At 58.3% G+C, this 19,552-nt stretch overlaps 2 protein-coding genes across 10 annotated transcripts; both read right to left on the reverse strand.

The window, feature by feature from the left end:
* Nucleotides 1–723: 723 nt before the first annotated feature.
* NOX1 (NADPH oxidase 1) lies at nt 724–5,207 on the reverse strand. 8 transcript variants are annotated; one of them, XM_052673233.1, is made up of 13 exons: nt 5,058–5,207; nt 3,980–4,075; nt 3,566–3,676; nt 3,396–3,480; nt 3,171–3,316; nt 2,915–3,096; nt 2,630–2,768; nt 2,431–2,523; nt 2,098–2,333; nt 1,857–2,019; nt 1,566–1,712; nt 1,365–1,489; nt 724–1,284 (listed from the first exon to the last, which is right to left on the reverse strand). In XM_052673233.1, exons 1-13 carry the CDS (start codon nt 5,100–5,102, stop codon nt 1,158–1,160), a joined length of 1,695 nt encoding a protein of 564 aa, XP_052529193.1. In that variant the 5' UTR covers nt 5,103–5,207; the 3' UTR covers nt 724–1,157. The 8 variants fall into 8 exon arrangements, with proteins under 8 accessions (XP_052529193.1, XP_052529191.1, XP_052529192.1 ...); XM_052673231.1 differs by having other exon boundaries at nt 1,566–2,019; XM_052673232.1 differs by lacking the exon at nt 5,058–5,207 and having other exon boundaries at nt 3,980–5,022.
* A 917-nt stretch (nt 5,208–6,124) lies between these two features.
* On the reverse strand, nt 6,125–13,942 carry XKRX (XK related X-linked). 2 transcript variants are annotated; one of them, XM_052673236.1, is made up of 4 exons: nt 13,821–13,942; nt 9,403–9,739; nt 7,687–7,946; nt 6,125–7,131 (listed from the first exon to the last, which is right to left on the reverse strand). In XM_052673236.1, exons 2-4 carry the CDS (start codon nt 9,693–9,695, stop codon nt 6,389–6,391), a joined length of 1,296 nt encoding a protein of 431 aa, XP_052529196.1. In that variant the 5' UTR covers nt 9,696–9,739; nt 13,821–13,942; the 3' UTR covers nt 6,125–6,388. The 2 variants fall into 2 exon arrangements, with proteins under 2 accessions (XP_052529196.1, XP_052529195.1); XM_052673235.1 differs by having other exon boundaries at nt 13,500–13,942.
* Between the last annotated feature and the right edge of the window lie 5,610 nt (nt 13,943–19,552).

Raw genomic sequence — 19,552 nt, forward strand, 5'->3', positions numbered from 1 at the left:
AATACAGGGGCAGGAGCAACTGCTGGGATTTCTTGTTTACTGGGAATCCATTAGAAAGCACCTTGGGATGGTGAGCTGAGCAGGGGCAGCACATGGAAGGAGGCAGTCACGTGCAGGAAGCTAAAACTGTCATCTGGGGAGACAGATGGGCTATCAGGCTTGGGGCTAAGGACGCACTGGGGGACCATTAAGCACCATGGGTACTCTTAGCACCTTTCAGCTGGAATGTGCTGGCTACCAAACAGGGTGAGCTGCCCATGGAAGGTGTCTGGCTGGTAACAGCAGCCCGTGGGCCAGGAAACAGTGGGTGCCCCATCATGCAGGTCAGTCTGGCTGTGCCCTCCTCTAGGGCATGACAAGGAGCTCAGCTTTCTATCCCTGTTGACAAGAGCAGAAGGGCTCTGTATCCAATTGCTGTATCGCTTACCACACCTGTCTGCCCTGGGAGGGTGTTTTTCTCCTCCTTTGTGCATATGCTTGAGCAGAATTAGTTATCTTTGCACTTGAAGTCTGCCTGTGTGCTGGTTTGTGCCTGGTGGTTGGTGCAGACATGGCTCTTTGGTGCTTGTGAGCCTCTGTAGAGGGAGAAGGCTGGTGGACAGCCATCTCCACCACCCCACACTTCACCCCCGAGGGTTTATTGCCTTTTTATTGCAGCCCAGTAACGGGGGGCAAACAGCGGGCTTCCTCCACACTTGCACAGATTGAGACACCACCCATGGCTTTTATTGCAAGGAAAAACAAGTTTAATTTACAGTTTTATGGAGAGGGACACTTAAATCGGGAGGGGTGTGTTTGGCCCTTAGTGCCCTGGTGTCACGTCTGACCCCACCATATTGCCCAGCCTGCTGGGCTCCCCTTGCCTCCTGCTGGTCTGCACCTGCGTGCTGCTCCGGTCCATCCCAATGCGTGTCTCATGGGGGGCTGCGCTGAGAGCTGGGCTCCTTTCCCTTCGCAGGGACCCTTTGTAGGGTCAAGGAGGCAGCAGTCTGTGAACCCAGAGTTTCTTCTTATGAAGGATGATCTAGCTGTCTTGCCTGGTTCTCATGCAAAGCTTTTCAGCTGATGCTCATTCCAGGCAGAGTTTCTTCAAAAAGAGAAGTGAGAGCAGCAGGCTGGTTATTCTCTGCTGCCCGTGGTCCCATCCTGGCTCCCGCTTAAAAGTTCTCCTTGTTGAAGTAGAATTTGACCTTTCTGGGGTCCAAGCTGGAGTGCTGGTGACAGGATCTCTGCAAGACCTTTGCCAGTGCCTCCGGACCACACAGGAACACACCAACCACCGACCTGCATACAGCGAGGGGCTGTGGGTGTTGGGGACCAGGCGATGCCTCCTGGTTCGACACCCCAAAGCCCCCATATCTCACCTGGGGTGGGCTGTGGCCACCGCTGAGAATTCAATGTCCCACCTAGGCCTCCCAAATATGGTTTTTTGCCTCAGGCCCGTCACTGTATCCGTGACTGTGTCGAAGTTGAGTGCTGCGTTGTTGGCCTGGGCAGAGCAGTGAGAATGAGTACCACAGCCACCACCAGCCCCCTGCAGCCATGCCCACCCACAGCCAACTCACAATGCTGGTGTCCCAGCCGGTGAGGAAGAGCCGGTAGGTGAGGAAGTCTGCCTTGCCAGACTCAGCCATCTTTTGCTCCAGTGAGGCAAGCAGGTCATTGAACCAGGCAAAGGCACCCGTGTCTCGGCAGAGCCAGTAGAAGTAGATCTGGGATGCAGTAGCATGGGGAAGAAGTGTTACTCGAGATGGAGCAAGGGAAGGATGTGATATCATGCATGAGGAAGCCAAGTGCTTCTGAACACGGAGAAACCCAAGGTGTGGGGTCAGCTGGTCCCACGGGGCTCTCAGTACCTTCTTGGTCTTGAGAGTCTGGTCATTCTGCTGGAACCTGTACCAGATGGACTTCAGGATAGAGGCAAAGGGGGTAACACCGATGCCTGCTCCCACCAGCATGGCCACCTCATACAGGAACACATCTTCGCTGGCCGTGCCAAAGGGGCCGTCCACTTCGATCCTGGCCAAGGGAGGGCCTGGGTAAGAAGCATGGCCTCCTCAACCCCTGGGGGGCTTTTTGGTGTTCTCCCCAGGCTACCTGGGAATTTCCAGCTTCTGCTGCTGGAAGGTGTCAATGATGCGCTCCGTCCAGTCCCCAGCCGCTCGGATGTGGATGGAGAAGAAGTCCTCCTCAGGTGCTGAGGTGAGGGTGAAGGGGTGCCACTCCAGCAGGGACACAGCGGGGCAGTTGACAAAGATGTACTGTCCCACTTCCATGCGGAAGCCCTTCTTCTGCATGTGCAGCTCCAGCACTTTAGCAGGGTGCATGACCACCTGTGAGGCCGGCAGCAGGGTTCAGTGCCCCACATGGCCCTGCTGCCTGTGTGGCAGCAGCCCCTGCCCTCCTCCGTGCAACCACTTCACCACCTACCTTGGTGACGACCACCTTCTGGCGCGCGCGCCAGATGCGCAGGATCCTCTCAAAGATGTAGAGGATGATGGGAGCCAGAACCCACTTCCAGGACTGTGGAGTGGAGGGGAGCAAGGGGTTGGAGCCTCCCAGGCCATCTGCTCCTCCTAACGGAGTATGCTAGGGCCTGGGGTTTCTGCAGCCCCACTCCCATCCCTACCTCTGCGGGGATGCTACCAAACTCGGGCTCCTTGCAGCACTCCTGCCTGCACTCCTTGGGTTTGTGCACCAGGAACTCAGCACAGCGCTGTGGGTGCACCTCCTTCATGCTCTCCTCCGTCTGCCCACGCACCAACCCGCTGCAGGGAGGCAGTGTAAGGATGGGGCCCCCTCCCACCGAGGACTGCATCCAGGTCATCCTGGAGCAGATGCGGCCACCACAGTGGCTGTTTGTCACTATTGCCCCTTGTTCTGCTGCTCTGGGAGCCTGCAGGAAAAGCCTTACGCGACACCGTGGATGACGAGGCCGATGAAGTAGATGATGAAGAGGTGGTGTGTGTACCAAAAGACCTCAAAGTAGTTCCTGCGGATGAACTCAGTGGAAGATGTGACCATAAGGATGAGCGCCAGAGTGATGATGACCCCGGTCAGCCCTGGGATGGTGGTGAAGGCCACGTACTCGACGGTCTGCAGAGGTGGCAGGAGGATGGGGTCAGGGTAGGCACAGGGCAAGGGGTTGGCAGCGGTGGACCCACGCTCACCGTCTGGTTGGAATGGATGGGGTTCAGCCACTTGTTGCTGTCCTGCAGGTGCATCTTGGAAAGGACAGCAGGCAGGCTGCCATCGTTGGCTTGCTGGCTGTAGTTGTAGCGCTCCAGGTTGAAGAGATGGGCAATGGTATGCACAGCTGTGCAGGGGAACAGGCGGTCACCCACTGTCACCCCACATGGCTCAGGGGGGACACAGGGTGAGCAGCAGAGTGCTACCTGTGAACAGGGCCAGCGCATAGGCCACCAACTTGTGGAAGGTGAGGTTGTGGTCCAGCTGCTTGCGCAGCGTCCTCCTGCAGCACTGCAAGGAGAGGTGGCAGGGTTGGGATGGGGACGGAAGCAGGGATGGGGACAAACATTCTGTGGGACTGCCCATGGGCACTCACCGAGCAGCTCCCGCGCAAGAAGGAGAGCAGATTGCGGCAGACGGGCAGCAGGATCAGCATGCTGTTGAAGTTGAGGCACTTGGCCGATGCCCGGGCCCACGCCAAGGCAGACTGAGGAGATGGAGACAGGGATGGGTGATTATTGCTGTGTCAGGGACAAGGTGCCCCAGGATGGGATGGGGTAAGCAACACTGAGCGGGGGATCAAGCGATCTGGGCTGGGGCTGTGGGAGGGGTATTGGTATGGAGCGATACTGGGATGGGAACAGAGATCAAGGAAGGGATTAGGATGGAGCAGAAGTGAACTGGAAGAGGACAGGACAAGGAACGCCTCTGGGGTGCTGCAGCCGCTGCCTTGCTGCAGCCCAGCCAGGAGGACTCCAGGGCAGGCAGGGTGCTGCTGGGAGCACCTTACCCCGAGGATGGCCCTTGTGTAGAAGTACCGCTCGTCCCGGTCGAAGAACAGAAAGTAGTATGTGAAGAGGAAGATGTTGATGCCCAGCCAGGCCGCCTGCAGGGGAATCAAGGATTGTGAGGAACTCCAGCCCCAGGACCTCTCACCCTGCAGCACATGGCTGCAGGCACGGATAGAGGGCATCAGCGCAGTGCATCCCATTCCACTCCCTTACTCCTGAGGCATCACGGGTGAGATGGGACACGGGAACAAGGGTGGGAAGGAGTGTTGCAAAATAACTGTCCCATCAATGCCATCCTTCTGCATGCACAAGGAATGAGGAAAGGAAGATAAAGGAAATATCTGTTGCTGAGAAAGGGAAGGGCCTGGGGCAGCTACCGAGCCGGAAAGGTCTGGGAGGAGGAAATGCTGCAGGGATGCAGCTGCCAGTCCTCACCATGCTGCCAGCCCTGCAGCACAGCCATGCTTCCCTGCACTGCTCTGCGCTGCATGGGAGCTGCATTTTTTGCAGAGCTCCCAAAACCACTCTGCCCTGAGTTCTATTTTTCTTTAACAATTTAAAATATGCAAATATCCCAATTTCCTGCACCTGTCCCCACCTCCCCCGTTTCCCAGACGTTTCAGCCTGCTGCTGTTGCAGCAGTGCTGTGGGTGCTGCAGCTCCTCCAGCACCAAGCAACTCCATGAGAGGAGAAAACCCAAGTGGGAGCCTCCCTGCCCACAGCAGTAGAGCAGAGCAACGGCAGTTTCAAGTTTTGCACTCTCCATCCATTGGTTTTGGACACCACAGGGAGGGATGCACTGCTTCTCTACCTCACTGTGAGCAGTTGGGGATTTTGGACATTTGGGTTGTGAGGGGGAAGAGGCATACAAGGCAGAAATAACCCCTGAGCACTGGGGGCCACCTTTCCTTTCAGCCTAGGAGTCATTACATGAGATCCACAGCCACCACTCGGCGCTGTGCCCATCACTCACACGGACGAGTTCTTTGTTCCTCCGTGGATGGCAGAGCCAGGACAGCTCCCAGTTTCCCCCCAGCCCCTCCAGCCCCCCAGCAGCCTGAGCCCCGTGCACTCACAAAGACGGTGGCCGAGAACCAGTGGTTGACCAGCCAGTTGCCCATATTGTGATGTCTCCGTCCACCCGCAGCGAATGCAGCCCGCTGCCGCCCGCCCGCGTTTTATGGAGGCAGCAGCCCCAGGAGCGGCCCCGGGCCTGGGAACGGCGCTGCAGGGATTTTCCCCCACGGTGTCTTGGAGGAAATGCCGCACGGTTTCAAAGGCTCCTTCCAGGAACGCCGGCTGAGCCCGGAGCCGCGGCCGTGATGAGGTACTGGGGAGCCTTGTGAGGGGTCCCACGGGGTCTCACATGGAGCTGGCACAGCAGAGAGAGGGACGTGGGGGCACGGCCCTGCTTCTCCCCTCCCCTGTAGCATTTGGGGACGGAGCTTTTTTAAGGAGTGCTTTTTTAAGGCAGGAACTTCCTGCTGGCAGGGGATTGAAGAGGACTCTGCTTGGCAAACACGACCCTCCCTGGCCTCTCCTGATGACTTTTCACGAGAGGAATTGCAGAAGATGGGAGACATCCCAGAGCACAGCAGTGCCACTGTGCTGGTGCCAGGAGCCAGCCAGGGCTCAGCATGCCAGTGCAGCGTGTTTCAGCTGTGCACCCAGTGATGCTGAGCACCCTCAGCAGTGACAGCCCTATAAATTGCTGCTGGGGATTCACACTGCAGCAGGATCGTGAGCACTGCGATGTCCAGCACCGCAGCACCCACACCTCATACCAGCACAGCAGTTGGCACCTGGTGGCCAAAGGAACAGGTTGGGCAGGATCACGCTGTGTCACAACTGGGGTCGCTGCCTGCTGACAGCCAGAGCTGTGCTGGTGGAGCAGCAGGAAGAGACCCACAGCCTCCCTGCCCCTTATTGGCTCCATCGCAGGACAAGTGCAAACCTGCAGCAGCTGGGAGAGATTGGGCTGTGCTGCTGAGCCTGCACTGCAGCCCTCAGCTCAGGGACATAGTTTGATCCCCTGCCCAGGTGCAGTACGAGAAGTTTATGCGGGCAGCGTGCATGCGTGCTGTTTGGCCCCATCCTGGCAGTCCCCACCCACGTGAGTCACTGCTGCCTGCCAGCACCCAGATGCAGAGCCACAGCAAAGTTTCTTTACTGCTCAAAACAGACCCAGAGCAGCATCCCTGGGGTCACAGCAGCGTGGGGTGCTCCACTGGGGTCTGCACACCCCATAGGTCCCCTGTGTGTGTGTTCCAGGCAATTGGCATGCTCTGTATCCTGACACCATGGGGCTCAGCGCAGGGCACCAGCACCTGCAGCCACTACAGCACCATGGAGCCCTCAGCATGGCTCATGCCACCACAGCTCCTTGTCCATACTCCCAGGCTGTGCTTCAGACGATGCTGTGCCTCACACCAGGTTCATGTGGTGCCTCCAGGAGCTCTGCACTGTCCAGGGACCGCCGGCAGCAGACACAGTGGAGGAAATCAGCAACGTTGTGTCGGAAGAGCTGGCGGCACGGATGCAGGTACTGGAAGAAGAGGAGCATGAAGTAGATGGCCAGGCAGTAGCCGAGCAGCAGCTGCACCACCAGCAGCAATGTACAGATGTTCTCATAGACATCAGTCTTAAAGAAGTACCAGAGAACGACCAGCGCCGTGTTCTCCAGCAGCCGGGCCACGTAGTACACAGCCAAGCGGCCCCAGTTCTGTGACTTGTCGATGAGGTCCCGGTCAGCCAACTTGAGCTGCACAGCCGACCAGCAGAACATGTTGATGCTGGCGTAGAGCAGGGTGAAGGCAAACAGCACCACCACCGTGCCCACCCGGCTGAAGTTCTTCTCGATGTTGTCGGGCAGCCGCGTGCCACTGCGCCAGAACTGCACCCAGGGCTGGAAGAAAACCACCAGCAGGTTGGCCAAGGCAATGGGGATGATCCAGTGCTTGAAGACGGTGCTGAAGAGCACCAGGACAGCCACACGAGTGGAGATCTCCAGGCTGCGCCACAGCACGATGCAGAGGAAGGCCAGCGGGCGCAGCTGCACCTTGTAGTCGTCGTACTTGACCTGGATGGCCAGGACATTGCAGACAAGTGCCCCGTAGGTGACCGACACCAGGCAGATGCCCATGAGGATGGCTGTGGGAGGAGAGGTCAGCGGGTCAGATAATGCTGGGAGCAGCACGGGGATTTCCTCACTCTGCTAATCAATATCTTCCTCTTTTCCCAGCTGAGTTTGTACCTGGGTGTGAAGCAGCAAGAAATGCTGCCCCTGTGCAAAGGAACAGTGTTTATGTGGGCAGGGCATCACGTGGTTACATGGCTCCATGGAGCAAGCAAGCACCTGGGAGCTGGGAGCATCTCGGTCCCAGACAGCTCCTCCCAACCTTCTGCAGCTTTGCAGTGGGCTGGAAAGCATTGGCAAAGCAAACCAGGGGATGGGCAGGTACCTAAATTCTATGGGCTGTTCAGGGAAGGCAAGGGGTGGCAGGGCCGGATGGGGCGTATCTGTAGAGACCCATCTGGATACCACACCACTGCGTGCAGTTGAGGACATTCTCCCATACCCTCAAGATACCACCATGCCCTGATGTTCCACCAAACCCCCGAGGCTCCACCACATCCCTGAGATGCCACCATGCCCCGCACATCCACGACAGAGCTTTTGTGCCCAGCACACAGCCCATCCCTTACCTCGTGCAATGGGGACATACTTCTCCAAGATGCTGATGTAGAGCTGCAGGGTGAGCTGCGGGGTGGAGCCCAGGAAAGCCTGGATGACGGCCATGCGTTTGAAGGCGTTGCGGTGGGTGGCCAGCCGGCGCACCGAGTGGCCCACCTCCTGCTCCAGCTCCACTTCATAGCCCTTGCGCAGCCGCCGCTTGCGCGTGATGGTGACGTAGGGCTCCTCTTCCTGCCCCGACCAGCAGTACACCACCAGGGCCTCCACACACCTGTGGGCAAATGGCCACTGTCACCCCAGTGCGTCCCCATCCACTCCAGAGCTTGGGTCCAGCGCGGGGCCAGCAGCAAGGGTGGTGCAGGGTAGCTGGTATAAGAGCAGTAGCTCCATTGGTAGCTAAAGGAAGGGCGTAAGCACCCCAGGCTCTGTTTTCCCACTGTTGAGCACCCCACAACAGCATGAGAAATGTTCTGCTGTTGTGTTTGATCTCAAAAACCTTCCACACTTCCTCCTCAGTTGGAGCAGCAGGAAGCAGAGAGTGGGGTGGAAGCCAATGTCTGATGGAGCAGATAACATGGCTTCCGGAGCGCATCCCCTCAGCACCCTGCAGCTCCAGAGAGGGCGGCCTCCTCCACTGCCTCCTGCTGCCTCCTGATACCATTCAGCACAGCAGCTTTCATCCAGCCCCTTCATTTCCACCAGCTTCTCCGGCCCTGCTGGCCTCACTGTCTCACCAGCAGAGCACATGGACCAGGCACAGCCATGGTTCCCTGTGGGCTGGGCTGGCTCAAGGGCCAGCGGGAGGTAATTGTCTGTGAGCGCTGATGGGGAAAACAGCCACTGCTCTGCTTCAAACCCAAATGGAATGAGGTTTGGGAACTGATTCTTTTGCCAGATCAGTGCTCACGGCCTATTCCAAGCTAATGGGAAAATGATTTCACCACAGCACCTGGCTCCAAAAGCAATCGATGCACACAGTGCCCCACCAGCCTTCCCCAGCAGGCTGAGCTCGCTCTGCAGCCCCAGAGCTGGCACAGCATCCCCCAGCAGCTCAGCATGACCCTTGCAAGCACCAAACCCTATCCCAGCAGCTGCTGGTGGCAGTGCTCAGTGCAATGGGCCAGCCACTGTAAACCAGCGTGATCCGATGGGGCAATGCTGCAGTGCTGGTGCTCCCCAGCATAGCTGCCCTCTGGGCCAGGCGCTGGGTGAGCTGTGGGACCGGCATGACATTCCCCCCATGCACAGCAATGACAGCAGCCAGGGAGGCACGGCAGCATTCCCCAGGAGTGAGAACAGCACCTCTTCGGCTTGTGCAACATCCACCTTCGTCCTTCTGTCCCCACTGGGGTGTGGCAGCCCCCAGTCCCTCTCCTCTGCGCCCACAGCCCAACATCCCTAGACCACAGACCCCTTCAGCCACTCCAGCATAGATTTGCATCTCAGCCCCCAACAATGCAACCACAGTGAGAGGAATGCTGACTCCACAAAGCAGCCGTGTGAAGAGCACATTTGGCAGCAGGCACGCAACAGGCTGAGAGAGCCCGGGGGGGTCCTGCAGGCAGCGGGGAGGGGAGCAGGACGCGCAGGAGCTGCGCTGCGGAAAGCGCTGCTGACAGCGGTGCGCGGCGCTCCTGCTCTGCCCTGCCGGGGAGCCGAACCGAACCGAGCCGTGCCGTGCAGAGTCGTGCAGTGCAGAGCCGTGCCAGGGTCCCCGCCGCGCTCACCTGATGATGGGCCCCAGCTGCAGCAAGTGCATGAGCAGGACGAGCGGTCGGTCGCGGCTGAGGTCGCGGTGCACGAAAATGAGGGTGAGCTGCACCAGGACGGAGGGGCAGAGCACGAAGAAGATGGTGAGCGCCAGCCAGAAGCGGTCGTCGGAGTGGCTGTAGGAGAAGCAGAGGACGGCAGCCGCCGCGCTCTCCCCGCAGAACAGCGCCGTCGAGAAGACGATGCCGAGCGGCAGCTTCGCCCTCGACGGGGCGGCGGCGGGCGGCTGCCCCTCTCCCGGGCCGTCCATCGCGGCCCCGGCGCCGCTCAGCCCCGCCGCGCCGCCATCCTGAGCTGCAGGGGAGGGAGAGGAGCGCTGCGGAAGGGGAGCGGGGCGCTGCGGAGCGCCGAACCCCGCACGGCGCCCCGACGGGCGGCAGCTGCCTCCGCGCCGTGCCCCGATCACCGTGGTGGGGGGGCGGGCCGAGCCGGCTGCTCTCCCGGGCCCGCCCCGGCGGGGAGTGGGAGGGACACTCTCGGGTAGCGGACCCTCCTCCTGGGGACCCCCTGTTACGCTGCCGGGTACACCTCTAAGAATCCCCTCCCCCCTGCAGCCCCATCCTCACCAGCCCTCTGTGTGCTCTGAGTATCTTGGCTCTCTCCCGACCAGACCCACCCCCTCCACCAAGGCCCTGGGATGCAGCAGCGTGGGGGGTCCCCAAAGGCAGAGGTGCCATGAAGGAGGGCAGCCCTGCCTTACAGCCAGGGGCACCCCATGGGTGGCAGGGAGGGACCGTAGGTGGTTGGATGGAGGAGATGTGGCTCCTGCAAGCATCCGAGTGGGAGGCGGTGAAGTCCACAGATAGCAGGGTGCTACTCAGAGGGATGAGGCTGGCTGGGTTACCTGACATTGGTGGTCATGGAGCAGCCAATGCTGGGCCGACGCTCTGCCTGCCCCCCGCGTACCACTGTGTGAGCAGACAGCCACTGGTGCGCACAAGCTGGCTCCCCAGCCCTGCACTGCCTGCCAGATTACTCAATCTGGGCACACAGCGGCTGGCTGGGACAGACATGATGAGGCACAGAGCACTTGAGGTCGGCCAGTTCTCCCAACTTCACAAGACAGACCAGGAAGCCTGTGGTAGCTTGTAAAAGGCACTGGGTATCCATCCCTCAGCAGGGATGTCCATCGCCTGCCCTAATCCTAACCCCCTTCATAGCACACCCCAAAGCGTGAAACCCCACAGACCCCACAAGTGAGATCTGCCCCCGTTCTACAGAGACAAAAGCACTGCCAGGGTTATTGGGTGACAAATTATTGGGTGATGGTGCAGCGCGGCGCTGCCAACTGCGCCCACACCTCAGTGTTTGCAGCAGGAGCGATGCGCAATTGAAATCATTTATGCAACCTCCATTTATCCAAATTAAAAGCATCCCCCAGGAGCCTGGCAGGTCACCAAGCCCTTGGCTGAGCAATGCCTGGGCCCAGAGTCATCATATTTTTAATTTTGTCTTCCCTGTTTCGTGATGAAATATTTAAGAGCGATTGTTTAAGAAGACAAGAATGCCAATCCTCTGTCTGTAGACCGGCACCATCAGAGGAACGGATGGACAAAGCCTCACGGCGCTCCCCACACCAATCATTATCCCATTCTCTGACCCATGTGTGGGGAGGAAGAGGGGTGTTTGCTGCTGCACACCGTGAGTCACCCTGTGAGCTGCACTACCTGTGGAGCTCAGCGCTGTAAACAGACCATAAAAGTGATGCGTGTCTGCAGAGGGCAACCTGCTGCTGCCTCTCCCAGTGCCTGCATTAATGCCTCTGCAACCCTGGGACTGGGCCACTGGGGTGCTGCAGCCACACCCTGCCCTTGCCCACTGCAACTGCCTCTCCCAACATGCAGGGGTGCCTGAGGCAATGCCCTCAAGTCCTAGAAAATGTCACTTTCCTCTTTCCAGTGCCTTCTCCAGGAGAACAACCTGACCTCATTATGTTCTTCATCCTGGATTTCATTATTTTATTAATCCCACAATGCGCTGTGAACGCAGGGATGGAGCAACAGTGCCCACCCACCGTGTGAAATGTGGGGTTGTGCAGCTGCTCCCTGCACGTGGCTGAGGGAGGGCACTTGTGCAGCAGCCAGGCTATAGATAGCGGTGGGAGCAGCCTCCTGCAGGGCTCCAGCACTGAAAATAGGCACGGCTCCCTGACACACGCCTGCCCAGCAGCTCTGCTCCTCTAAAAGGAGAGCAGGAAGAAGCTGGGGCTGTCAGGGAGCAGCGTGCAGGAACCCTTAAAGAGCCCACCCAGATGCAGGAGAGCTGCTCACATACTCCCAGTGTGGTTTCTCTCCTCTCCTTTCTACCATCGCACTAGGACCCCGGGACACACTGCTTCCCAAGCTGGGACACGCCAAGCTGCTGGATTCCCAAATATAGCCCTGAGCACAGCAGCAGGACAGCTGCTCCCCACCGCTGCCCTTCCGGATCAGCAACCTCAGTAGTGCTCCTCCTTTTGTGCAAAGGAACAAACCCCCATCCAGTGCTGCACAGAGCATCGGTACGTGGCTCCCAGCAGCCCCACGTGCTGAATGCAGCTCCCCAGCATCTCCCAGCCATGTGCTGCAAGAAGGAGCAGCAGCCTGTGTGTGCTCCCTGCTCTCACAGAGCCAGCAGCTGCTGGGGCTTGGAGGAGTTTCGGAGCCAGGAACTTTTTACTTAGTTTGGAAATAGCTTTGCAAATGGCTTGCTTTCCCCTCTGAAACTGTTTGGATTCTGCAGTGCGTTCTCAATAATTCAGCTGTATTTTTTTTTCTGCCCCGTCAGTCTGTGAATAGTTTCTGGTTGAGGAAACATTTTTTTTCCATTTGCTTTGCAGTTTCATGCAACCGCTTTTGCTGCTTTTTTTCCTCCCACAGCTTCACTCTCATGCAGGGAGAAAACTGGGGTCTGCCCCAGGTCTGACTGCAGGCCAGGGCACTGCATGGAGCTGAGCAGGCACGGACCAGAGGGAGCATTGCTTCCACAAGAAAGTGAAAGCTGCCTGCTTTGGATACTTGCACATTTTGAAAGCAGTCCCACCAGGTGATGCTGAAACAGAAAACCAGGACTAAGAGCTCCTTCTAATTGAGCGATTCCCCCGGTCCCAGCAGGCACATGGTGCACAGCAGGCAGGAAGGATGCTCTGTGTTCAACTCCTTTCCCTCATGTCCACAGTGGGACAGGAGCAGCACGGGGCACTGCCCACCTCCATGCTCAGCTTTGTGCGTGGTGCAGGAGTGAGCTGTCAGCTTCCCCTTGTAGAAAGAACAAGAAAACTGAGCAGAGCAGCCAGTGTTCAGCTGGCGTTCGCCATGCCCCAGCCTGTTTGGGGCAGACTTTTGTTTGTGCAGTGCAGAAAGGTGCTTATCTCCCTTCTCTGAAAGCAGCCTCCCCGCTTCCGCGTTCGCCGTGGGGCTCAGCTGGGCCATTTGGGGGGGGCAGAGAGTGCTCCACAAAAATGGCCTCCCTGCCCAAAATAGCCACCGGCTCACCACGCTCTGTTAGCAAACGTCGCACGGTCCTGGCTCACCAACAACAGGTTTCCTGGCGTGGGCAGCAGTTACCTGCAGCTGCAGCCAGGCTGTGGGGCACTGGGGTGTAATTAGCTGCTGGGATTTGCAAGCCCGTGTGATCGGGTTTAGTGTCAGCCAGCAGAGCTGTGCCGGGATTTAAAGGGACGATGCAGGCCTTTGCATGTGGGCCTGCTGCTGTAAGAGGGTTGCTGCCGTCGGCCGATGGGCTCACAGCATAGCGTGTCTCTCCTCTGAGCTGCATGGCACTGCCCTGCACGGTGGATGTGCCTTCAGGGCAGGCTCTGAGGAGATGTGGTCCCTAGCAGAGCAGGACAGCTTGCAGGCATTGCTGCTGGCACCCTGGGGTCCTGGCTCTTATTTCCTTATTACAGCCACCCTAGCTCTGTGCTCTTATCAGCGCTGCCCAGTGCTTTCCCTGCAAGCTGTCACTTGCTGCGTGCTGGCATCCCCAGCACTGTCACTGCTGCTCCCCCATGCTGCACCTCCCCAGGGTCCCAGCACTGTCCCAATGTGCCCGCAGTCACTCGGTGCATACTCACAGGATCCATGACAGCACAGCCCGTGTTCCCTCCACACTTCTCCGTGGTCTCTGTGGTGTCACCTCCTTCCTTTGCCTGCTGCTCTCCAATGGGCAGAAATAGCCTCACGCCACGTGCTGCCCTCCAGGCAGTGATCCCAGAGGCTGCACAGCCCCAGCACCCCGTGCACAGCTTGCCCTCGGGGACCCCGCTGTCACCACTGTCACTGCTCTCAGCGAGGTGCCTGGCCCAGCACAGTGACAGCTCTGGGTCCAGTAAGAGCCCCAGTGAGGAACATCTCCTGTTCTCCACCAAGATAAATTCTGCCTTAGAGTTTCTCACCTGGCAACAGTCACCAAGGAAACTCGGACGGCTCCCAAGGGTCCCCTGTTGGCACTGCTGAGGGGTGTCCCTGTGCTGTAGGACGTGCAGGGAGATGGGACACGTGTGTCCCTGGGCCGCCTGCTGCGGGCACCCTGCCAGCCCTGTAACCTGAGCCACTGCCACAGCACGTCCCAGGTGGAGCAGAACGCCCATTGCTCAGGGCTCGGCCCTCTCCCAGCACCCACAGGTTTCACTGGGCTCTGGGGTGCGTTTTTGAGGTTTTCCTGGAGGTGTGCACATCAGGAGGTGGTTGGCCTCCAAGCTGCCTTGGGTCCATGGCACCCAAGGTGTGTCCATGTTGCCATGGACTGGTGTGTCCATGTGATATGGGCACAGCTCCTTCTGCAAAGGGCTTCCACATGTCGTGCTTTTGCAGGGGCCTCTGATACTGGAGGGACCACAGACGCAGTCACAGCACCCCCAGGCTCAGGGACAGCAGGGGACAGGGGCGTAGCCACTGCTGGCCCTGGGAAGTGGATCAGGGCTGCACCCATGCATGTAGGAGGGGGTGGTGAACACACATGCGAGGCAGTGAGGGTGTGGATGTCAGGAGGCAGGCTGCTTGCTGGCAGCCAGAGATGAGATTCTAATGCTCATTTAATCGGTGTTTGTGACAGCCTTGGGTGCCACCTGCTCACCTCAGCCAGGCTGGGGTGCTGCCAGAGAGATGGAGCATGCAGGCACACCATCGCCCTGAATACTGCTGTTGGCTGTGCCTGGCCACAGTGTGACTACAGAAACTTCCTCAGTCAATCATTAACCCTGAGAGCTCTCTGCCCACATGGGCCATTGACCTGGGGCCAGGCATTGCCCCACCCTCATGCCTCAGTGTGTTGTGCCTCACTGCAGGGTTTTCTGGGGATAGCCATGCTAGTGCCCCAATGTGTGAGTGCTATGGGATGCTTGGCATCACCTCTGCATTCCCAGCTCACTTTGGTATGGTTGCTGTATGGCTGCTGTTGCTGAGAAATGAAGCATGGATCCTGTAGCCTATACTTCCTGGCATGGCTTTTGGCAGATCTCATGTCCTCATCCCTCTGGATTCCATGTTCTTCACTGAGCTGCTATGGCTCACACCCCCCTGTACAGCCTCTCTCTGCCTGCAGAGAACCAGCCATGGCTGTGGGAAGCAACAGGAAACACGAGGAGCCAGATAAGCACTGCGGGGCTGCAGATCAAGGAGCTGAAGCTTGGTTCTTTTCCTCCCCACTGTCACTATTGCCCAGCCCTGTGCCATCCTCACCCAGACTCCATTCTGCTTCTGGCAACCAACTCTCATGGAGGTGCACAGGCATTCACGGGGCCAGGAGCAGCCATGGGTGTGCAGAGCAGCCTGGTACCTCCAGCAGAATACTGAGTGCTTCTCACAGCTCCCCCACCTCCCCGCTCCCAACCAAGCACTGCCCAGCTGTGTGTTGATTGTGCTCTGCAAGCCTCCAAACTATTATGGAAGAGCAGCATGCAGCAGCCTGGGCTGACCTGTGTGGATTAGGGAGGCTGCAGGGAATAAATCACGTAAATCCAGATTAGGTTTAAGCAGGTGCTACGCAAAGGAGATGCAAGAGGAGCGAGTTTGTGGTGTGAGTGGAGAGACAGAGCGCGGGGCCACACAGGGCCACTGGGTTTGCGGGTGCTCACAGCACAGCGCAGAGCATGTTCCACCTCTTCTCACACTGCTGGACCTGGCTGCAGGCCGTGCAGGAGCCCGTCAGGTAAATCCATGCTGCTTTCAGCTGCGGGACACTGGGGTGCTGCACCGGGGCTCCCCAAGTTGCAGGGCAAGGGATGCAGTGCCATGGAACTGGGTTTTAAGCCCTTGGGAGGAGCATTGCAGGTGGGTGATGTTTGCAATGTGGGGGTTTATGGTTCCATCCCAGCAGTGTCAATGTGGTACTGCAATGCTGGAGGTGGAGCTCACTGCCCACGCAGGCTCTTGCTTGTGTTTAAGGTGAAAATGACTCATGTTGTTGACATGTAAACCAAAGAGGAAATGCTCAGATGGAGCGTGTTACTGCAGACCAAACATGACTGTTGAGGAACAGGAAAAATCTCTTGGGTCTGGGCAAAAGCTGATAGAATGTCCCTGCTATCTGTGGTTTAGCTACAACGCGGAAAAGAGCTAAGAAAAATCATTAACTGCTCCCATATAAGTAACAATGTTTTTGCCCTGTGTGTACCATTGCCCAGCCCCATATGGCAGGAAACATTTGCTGTTAAAGAGCCACGATGCTCCAGGTGCTGGTGCTGGTAGCTCTGCCCTCACCCTTTCCCCAGGCACCATCCTGCCACTCTCTTGGCTAAAGTAAAGCTGTTCCCTCACCCAGAGGCCCCAGAGCTGGCAGCCAGCATTATGGCTGAGGACAGTGGCTCAGATGGAGCCCTGATGCTCAGTACTTGGTGTTGCCCCCAGGAAAGTGACCCTGCTCGTCGTGGGGCTGGACAACTCAGGGAAGAGCTCCGTCATCACGGACATCATGAGAGGTGGGGAGGATGGCCGTCTGTGGGGAGGGTCCCACGGGGAGCGCGGTGCTTGCTTGTGCCTAGTGTGCCTGTGGGCTGCAGCAGGCGATGCAATGCCCCACAAATCCCTCTCGGCTGGGCTGTGCCAGTCATGTTCCACAAAATAAAGAGATCAGCTTGCTGCTCTGGGGAACAGAGTGTTGGCAGTGCCTTGGGATCCCGCAAGTCAGTGTGGGGACGTGGCCAGGGAGTGGGATGCATGCATGGAAGGGGTGCTCTCACACCACAGCCCTCTCCCCACACACAGCTCTGGCCAGCGAGGTGCTGCCTGCAGCACAGCCCGGCCAGACCCGTCTGCGGGTGAACAGATTTGAGGTGACACTGATGGAGCTGCCCGGAGCTCAGCGCTGCCGCAGTGCCTGGCGCAGCCACTATGGTGCAGCCGACGGGCTGCTCTTCGTGTTGGACTCCAGTGACCTGGCACGGATGGAGGAGGCCCGCAAGGCTCTGAGCCGCATCCTGAGTCACCCCGATGTCTCCGGGAAGCCCCTCTTGCTGTAAGGCTGTAGTGTTTGGGGTCGTGGGGAGGAATGGGAACCTCAGCAGTGATGGGGAGCACATAGTCAGATGGCTCCAGGACTGACCACATCTCCCTATGCCTCAGCCTGGCCAACAAGCAGGACGTGGCGGCTGCCCTGCTGCCCTGTGAGCTGATCGAACGCCTGGCGCTGCAGCGGCTCGTCAATGAGAACCACTCGCCCTGCCGCATCGTGAGTGCAGGGCTGCCCCAAGCCCACACCCCCTCCACGTGCATCCAAGGGTTGTGGGGGGCTGACCGAACCCCTCCACCTCCAGGAGCCATGTGCAGCCGTGGGCCCAGCCCGCAGCACGCTGCAAGGACTGCGCTGGCTCCTGCGTGCTGCTGCTGAGCACTCCCTGCAGCTCCCAACTGCCTGCTCCCCGTCACCTGATCCCGGACCTGGAGCAGCCCACGGCCGCCCACATGCGCGCAGGTGGGTGTGCAGCTCCATGGGTGCCATTCTCCTATCTGCATGGAGTTCATCCTAACCCCAGCTGTGCTCTCACCCCATCAGGGACCCCCTGGCCCAAAGAGAAGATGAATCTTCCAGTGCAGAGAAGATAAAGGAGCCACAGCCCACCCGCCGCCTCCTCTCCCCCAGTCTCCAGGTGAGATTCCCCCAGCCACAGCAGGGAGCAGAAGATAGAGGAGTTCGCATCACTTCTCCTCCTCTTTCCCTTGTCCAGAAGGTGAGCACAAATGGCCCTGGGAAGAGGAAGAAGAAGGTGAAGGTGAGGAAGAAGGGCACAGGGCAGCTGAACCCAGCTGGAGAACCAGAGGGAGGAGCAGCAGGAGGGGCTGATGGCCGAGCCAGCACTGCTGGGGGGCTGCTGGCCCCCAATAGGGTCGGGCAGGAGGAACCTGTGCCTGCTGGGACAGCTGTCCCCCACTCAGGTGAGAGGAGGCGATGGGAGCTGCTGGCACTACCTACTCAGGCATCTCAGGATCCCCAAAGCCACCCCAAGAGGGACTGTGGGGATCCTTACATGTAGTGCTGTGCTGGACCAGCAGCTCCTGGGATGTTCCTTAGCTCTGCTTGCAGGCCAGCTGGGGCACAGAGCAGGTGGCATCAGTCTGGATGGGAATGAGGAGAGACAAGTCCGATGCACAGAGGTGATGGAGGGCTGCAGACCTGCCAGCAGCAGTCCTCCCAGCTGGGTTGGTGACACCGGCACCCTTGCCCAAAGGTGATGCCTGAAATGTTGTATTTCTCTATCCAGCACAGGGCATGAAAAAGAAAAAGAAGAAAAAAATCAAGAATAAAATCAAATCACAGGAGCCTGTCATGGAGCAGCAGCAGGAGGAGGTCTCAAGTACCTTTGGTTGGTATTTCCCAGGATTGACTTTGCCCAAAAGCATCAAGGGGTCCCATTCTGTTGGCAGCAGGTTTTGAGCTGCTTGGGAGCACTTGGGCATTTAGCGCCTGGTGAGGGGGCACAGGTACAGGCAGGGCAAAATGCTGGGGAGGTGGGTGCTGTGGTTGCTGCCTTCGGGTAGGATGCAGCCAGGGAGCCCATGTGCACAGGGCCAGGCTGCCAGGCTCAGTCTCTGGTCAGTGCCTGACTCCCTTCCTCCCCCAGACCTGTACCGCCGGGCGATGCTGGCTCTGAAGATGCGACAGGAGCAGAGGAAGCAGCCATCTGCCATCGCCCCCTGAGCAGGACAGGCGAGTCCTAGGGCATGCATGGCCTTGCAGCTAGTGCAGGGCTCCAGGGCTGTTTGGCCAGGGCTGGCAGTCCTGGGGCAGGAACAGCAGCACTGTTGTCCTCTGCGTGACTTGAAAATCAGGATCTGCAGGAGCAAGCCAGAAGTCCCATTGTAAAAAGCCTCTTTGGCAGCCGGGTTGCGAACAGTCTGAAAAGGAAACAGATGGCACTTTCTGACCCCGTGTTAATATTCTGTGTAAGACTTGCCCTGAACCCTGCTGAGTCTGTAGAAGAGAGAGGAAGCTCGGAGCAAATATCCCATGGGAAAAGCCCATTTCTTGAACTGACATAAACCCTGGTGAAGCTGTGTTCATGGGTCAAGGGCTAACTCGGCCACTCATCCAGCTCCTGCCTGCTGCCTGGACACGCTGAGTTTCCAGCTGGTGAGGTCAGAGGGGCAGAGCCATGCCCAGCTCCAGCCTGAGCCAGGGCACAGAGCAGCATCTGCATCCCGACACAACCATCTGCATCTAATACAACCCATCCATAGCTACCAATTCCTGGACAATGCCTGCCCTGTGCAGGGCAAGACAAACCACTAAACCCTCAACTGGGCTAAAAAGGGGGAAAGAACAACTCTGCCTATTGCTGGCGTGCTGTGAAATTATTAGATTCGATTGCCAGTGCCTATAGTGATGAATTGCAGCAGCTTAAGCACAGCCTGTGCTTGCAGTAAGCCTGTCCCTCTGCCCAGCCGGCCTGGGCACGAGACGAAGGCTGGGGTCAGGAGGGCCGGCAGCTCCCCCTGCTGCCCCGGGTGTGCAGGGAAGTAAAACAATAAATGCAGTACAACCCTCTTCTATTCTCTTCTTCTTCTTCTTCTTTTTTTTTTTTCTTCCTTTTTTCTTTTTTCTTTTTTTTCCTTCTCCCCCTTTTGCATGAAGATGTGCAGCTTTTTGAAAGAGAAAGAAATCCTCTACTGCTGCCATGTATACCAGAAGTAG

The sequence above is a fragment of the Tympanuchus pallidicinctus genome, unplaced genomic scaffold, assembly GCF_026119805.1.
Source record: "Tympanuchus pallidicinctus isolate F22 unplaced genomic scaffold, pur_lepc_1.0 scaffold13, whole genome shotgun sequence".
Taxonomy (NCBI): domain Eukaryota; kingdom Metazoa; phylum Chordata; class Aves; order Galliformes; family Phasianidae; genus Tympanuchus; species Tympanuchus pallidicinctus.

What these genes read in the sequence shown, in the direction of transcription:
- NOX1 (XM_052673226.1), bottom strand. Translation starts at nt 4,180, where the DNA reads ATGGGATGCACTGCGCTGATGCCCTCTATCCGTGCCTGCAGCCATGTG. An exon ending in ACACAAGGGCCATCCTCGGG is followed by an intron (nt 3,677 to 3,979) that starts GTAAGGTGCTCC and finishes CCATCTCCTCAG; the next exon opens with TCTGCCTTGGCGTGGGCCCG. An exon ending in GTGGCCACAGCCCACCCCAG is followed by an intron (nt 1,285 to 1,364) that starts GTGAGATATGGG and finishes CGCTGTATGCAG; the next exon opens with GTCGGTGGTTGGTGTGTTCC.
- XKRX (XM_052673236.1), bottom strand. Translation starts at nt 9,695, where the DNA reads ATGGACGGCCCGGGAGAGGGGCAGCCGCCCGCCGCCGCCCCGTCGAGG. An exon ending in CAGCTGGGGCCCATCATCAG is followed by an intron (nt 7,947 to 9,402) that starts GTGAGCGCGGCG and finishes ATTTGCCCACAG; the next exon opens with GTGTGTGGAGGCCCTGGTGG. An exon ending in GTATGTCCCCATTGCACGAG is followed by an intron (nt 7,132 to 7,686) that starts GTAAGGGATGGG and finishes CTCCTCCCACAG; the next exon opens with CCATCCTCATGGGCATCTGC.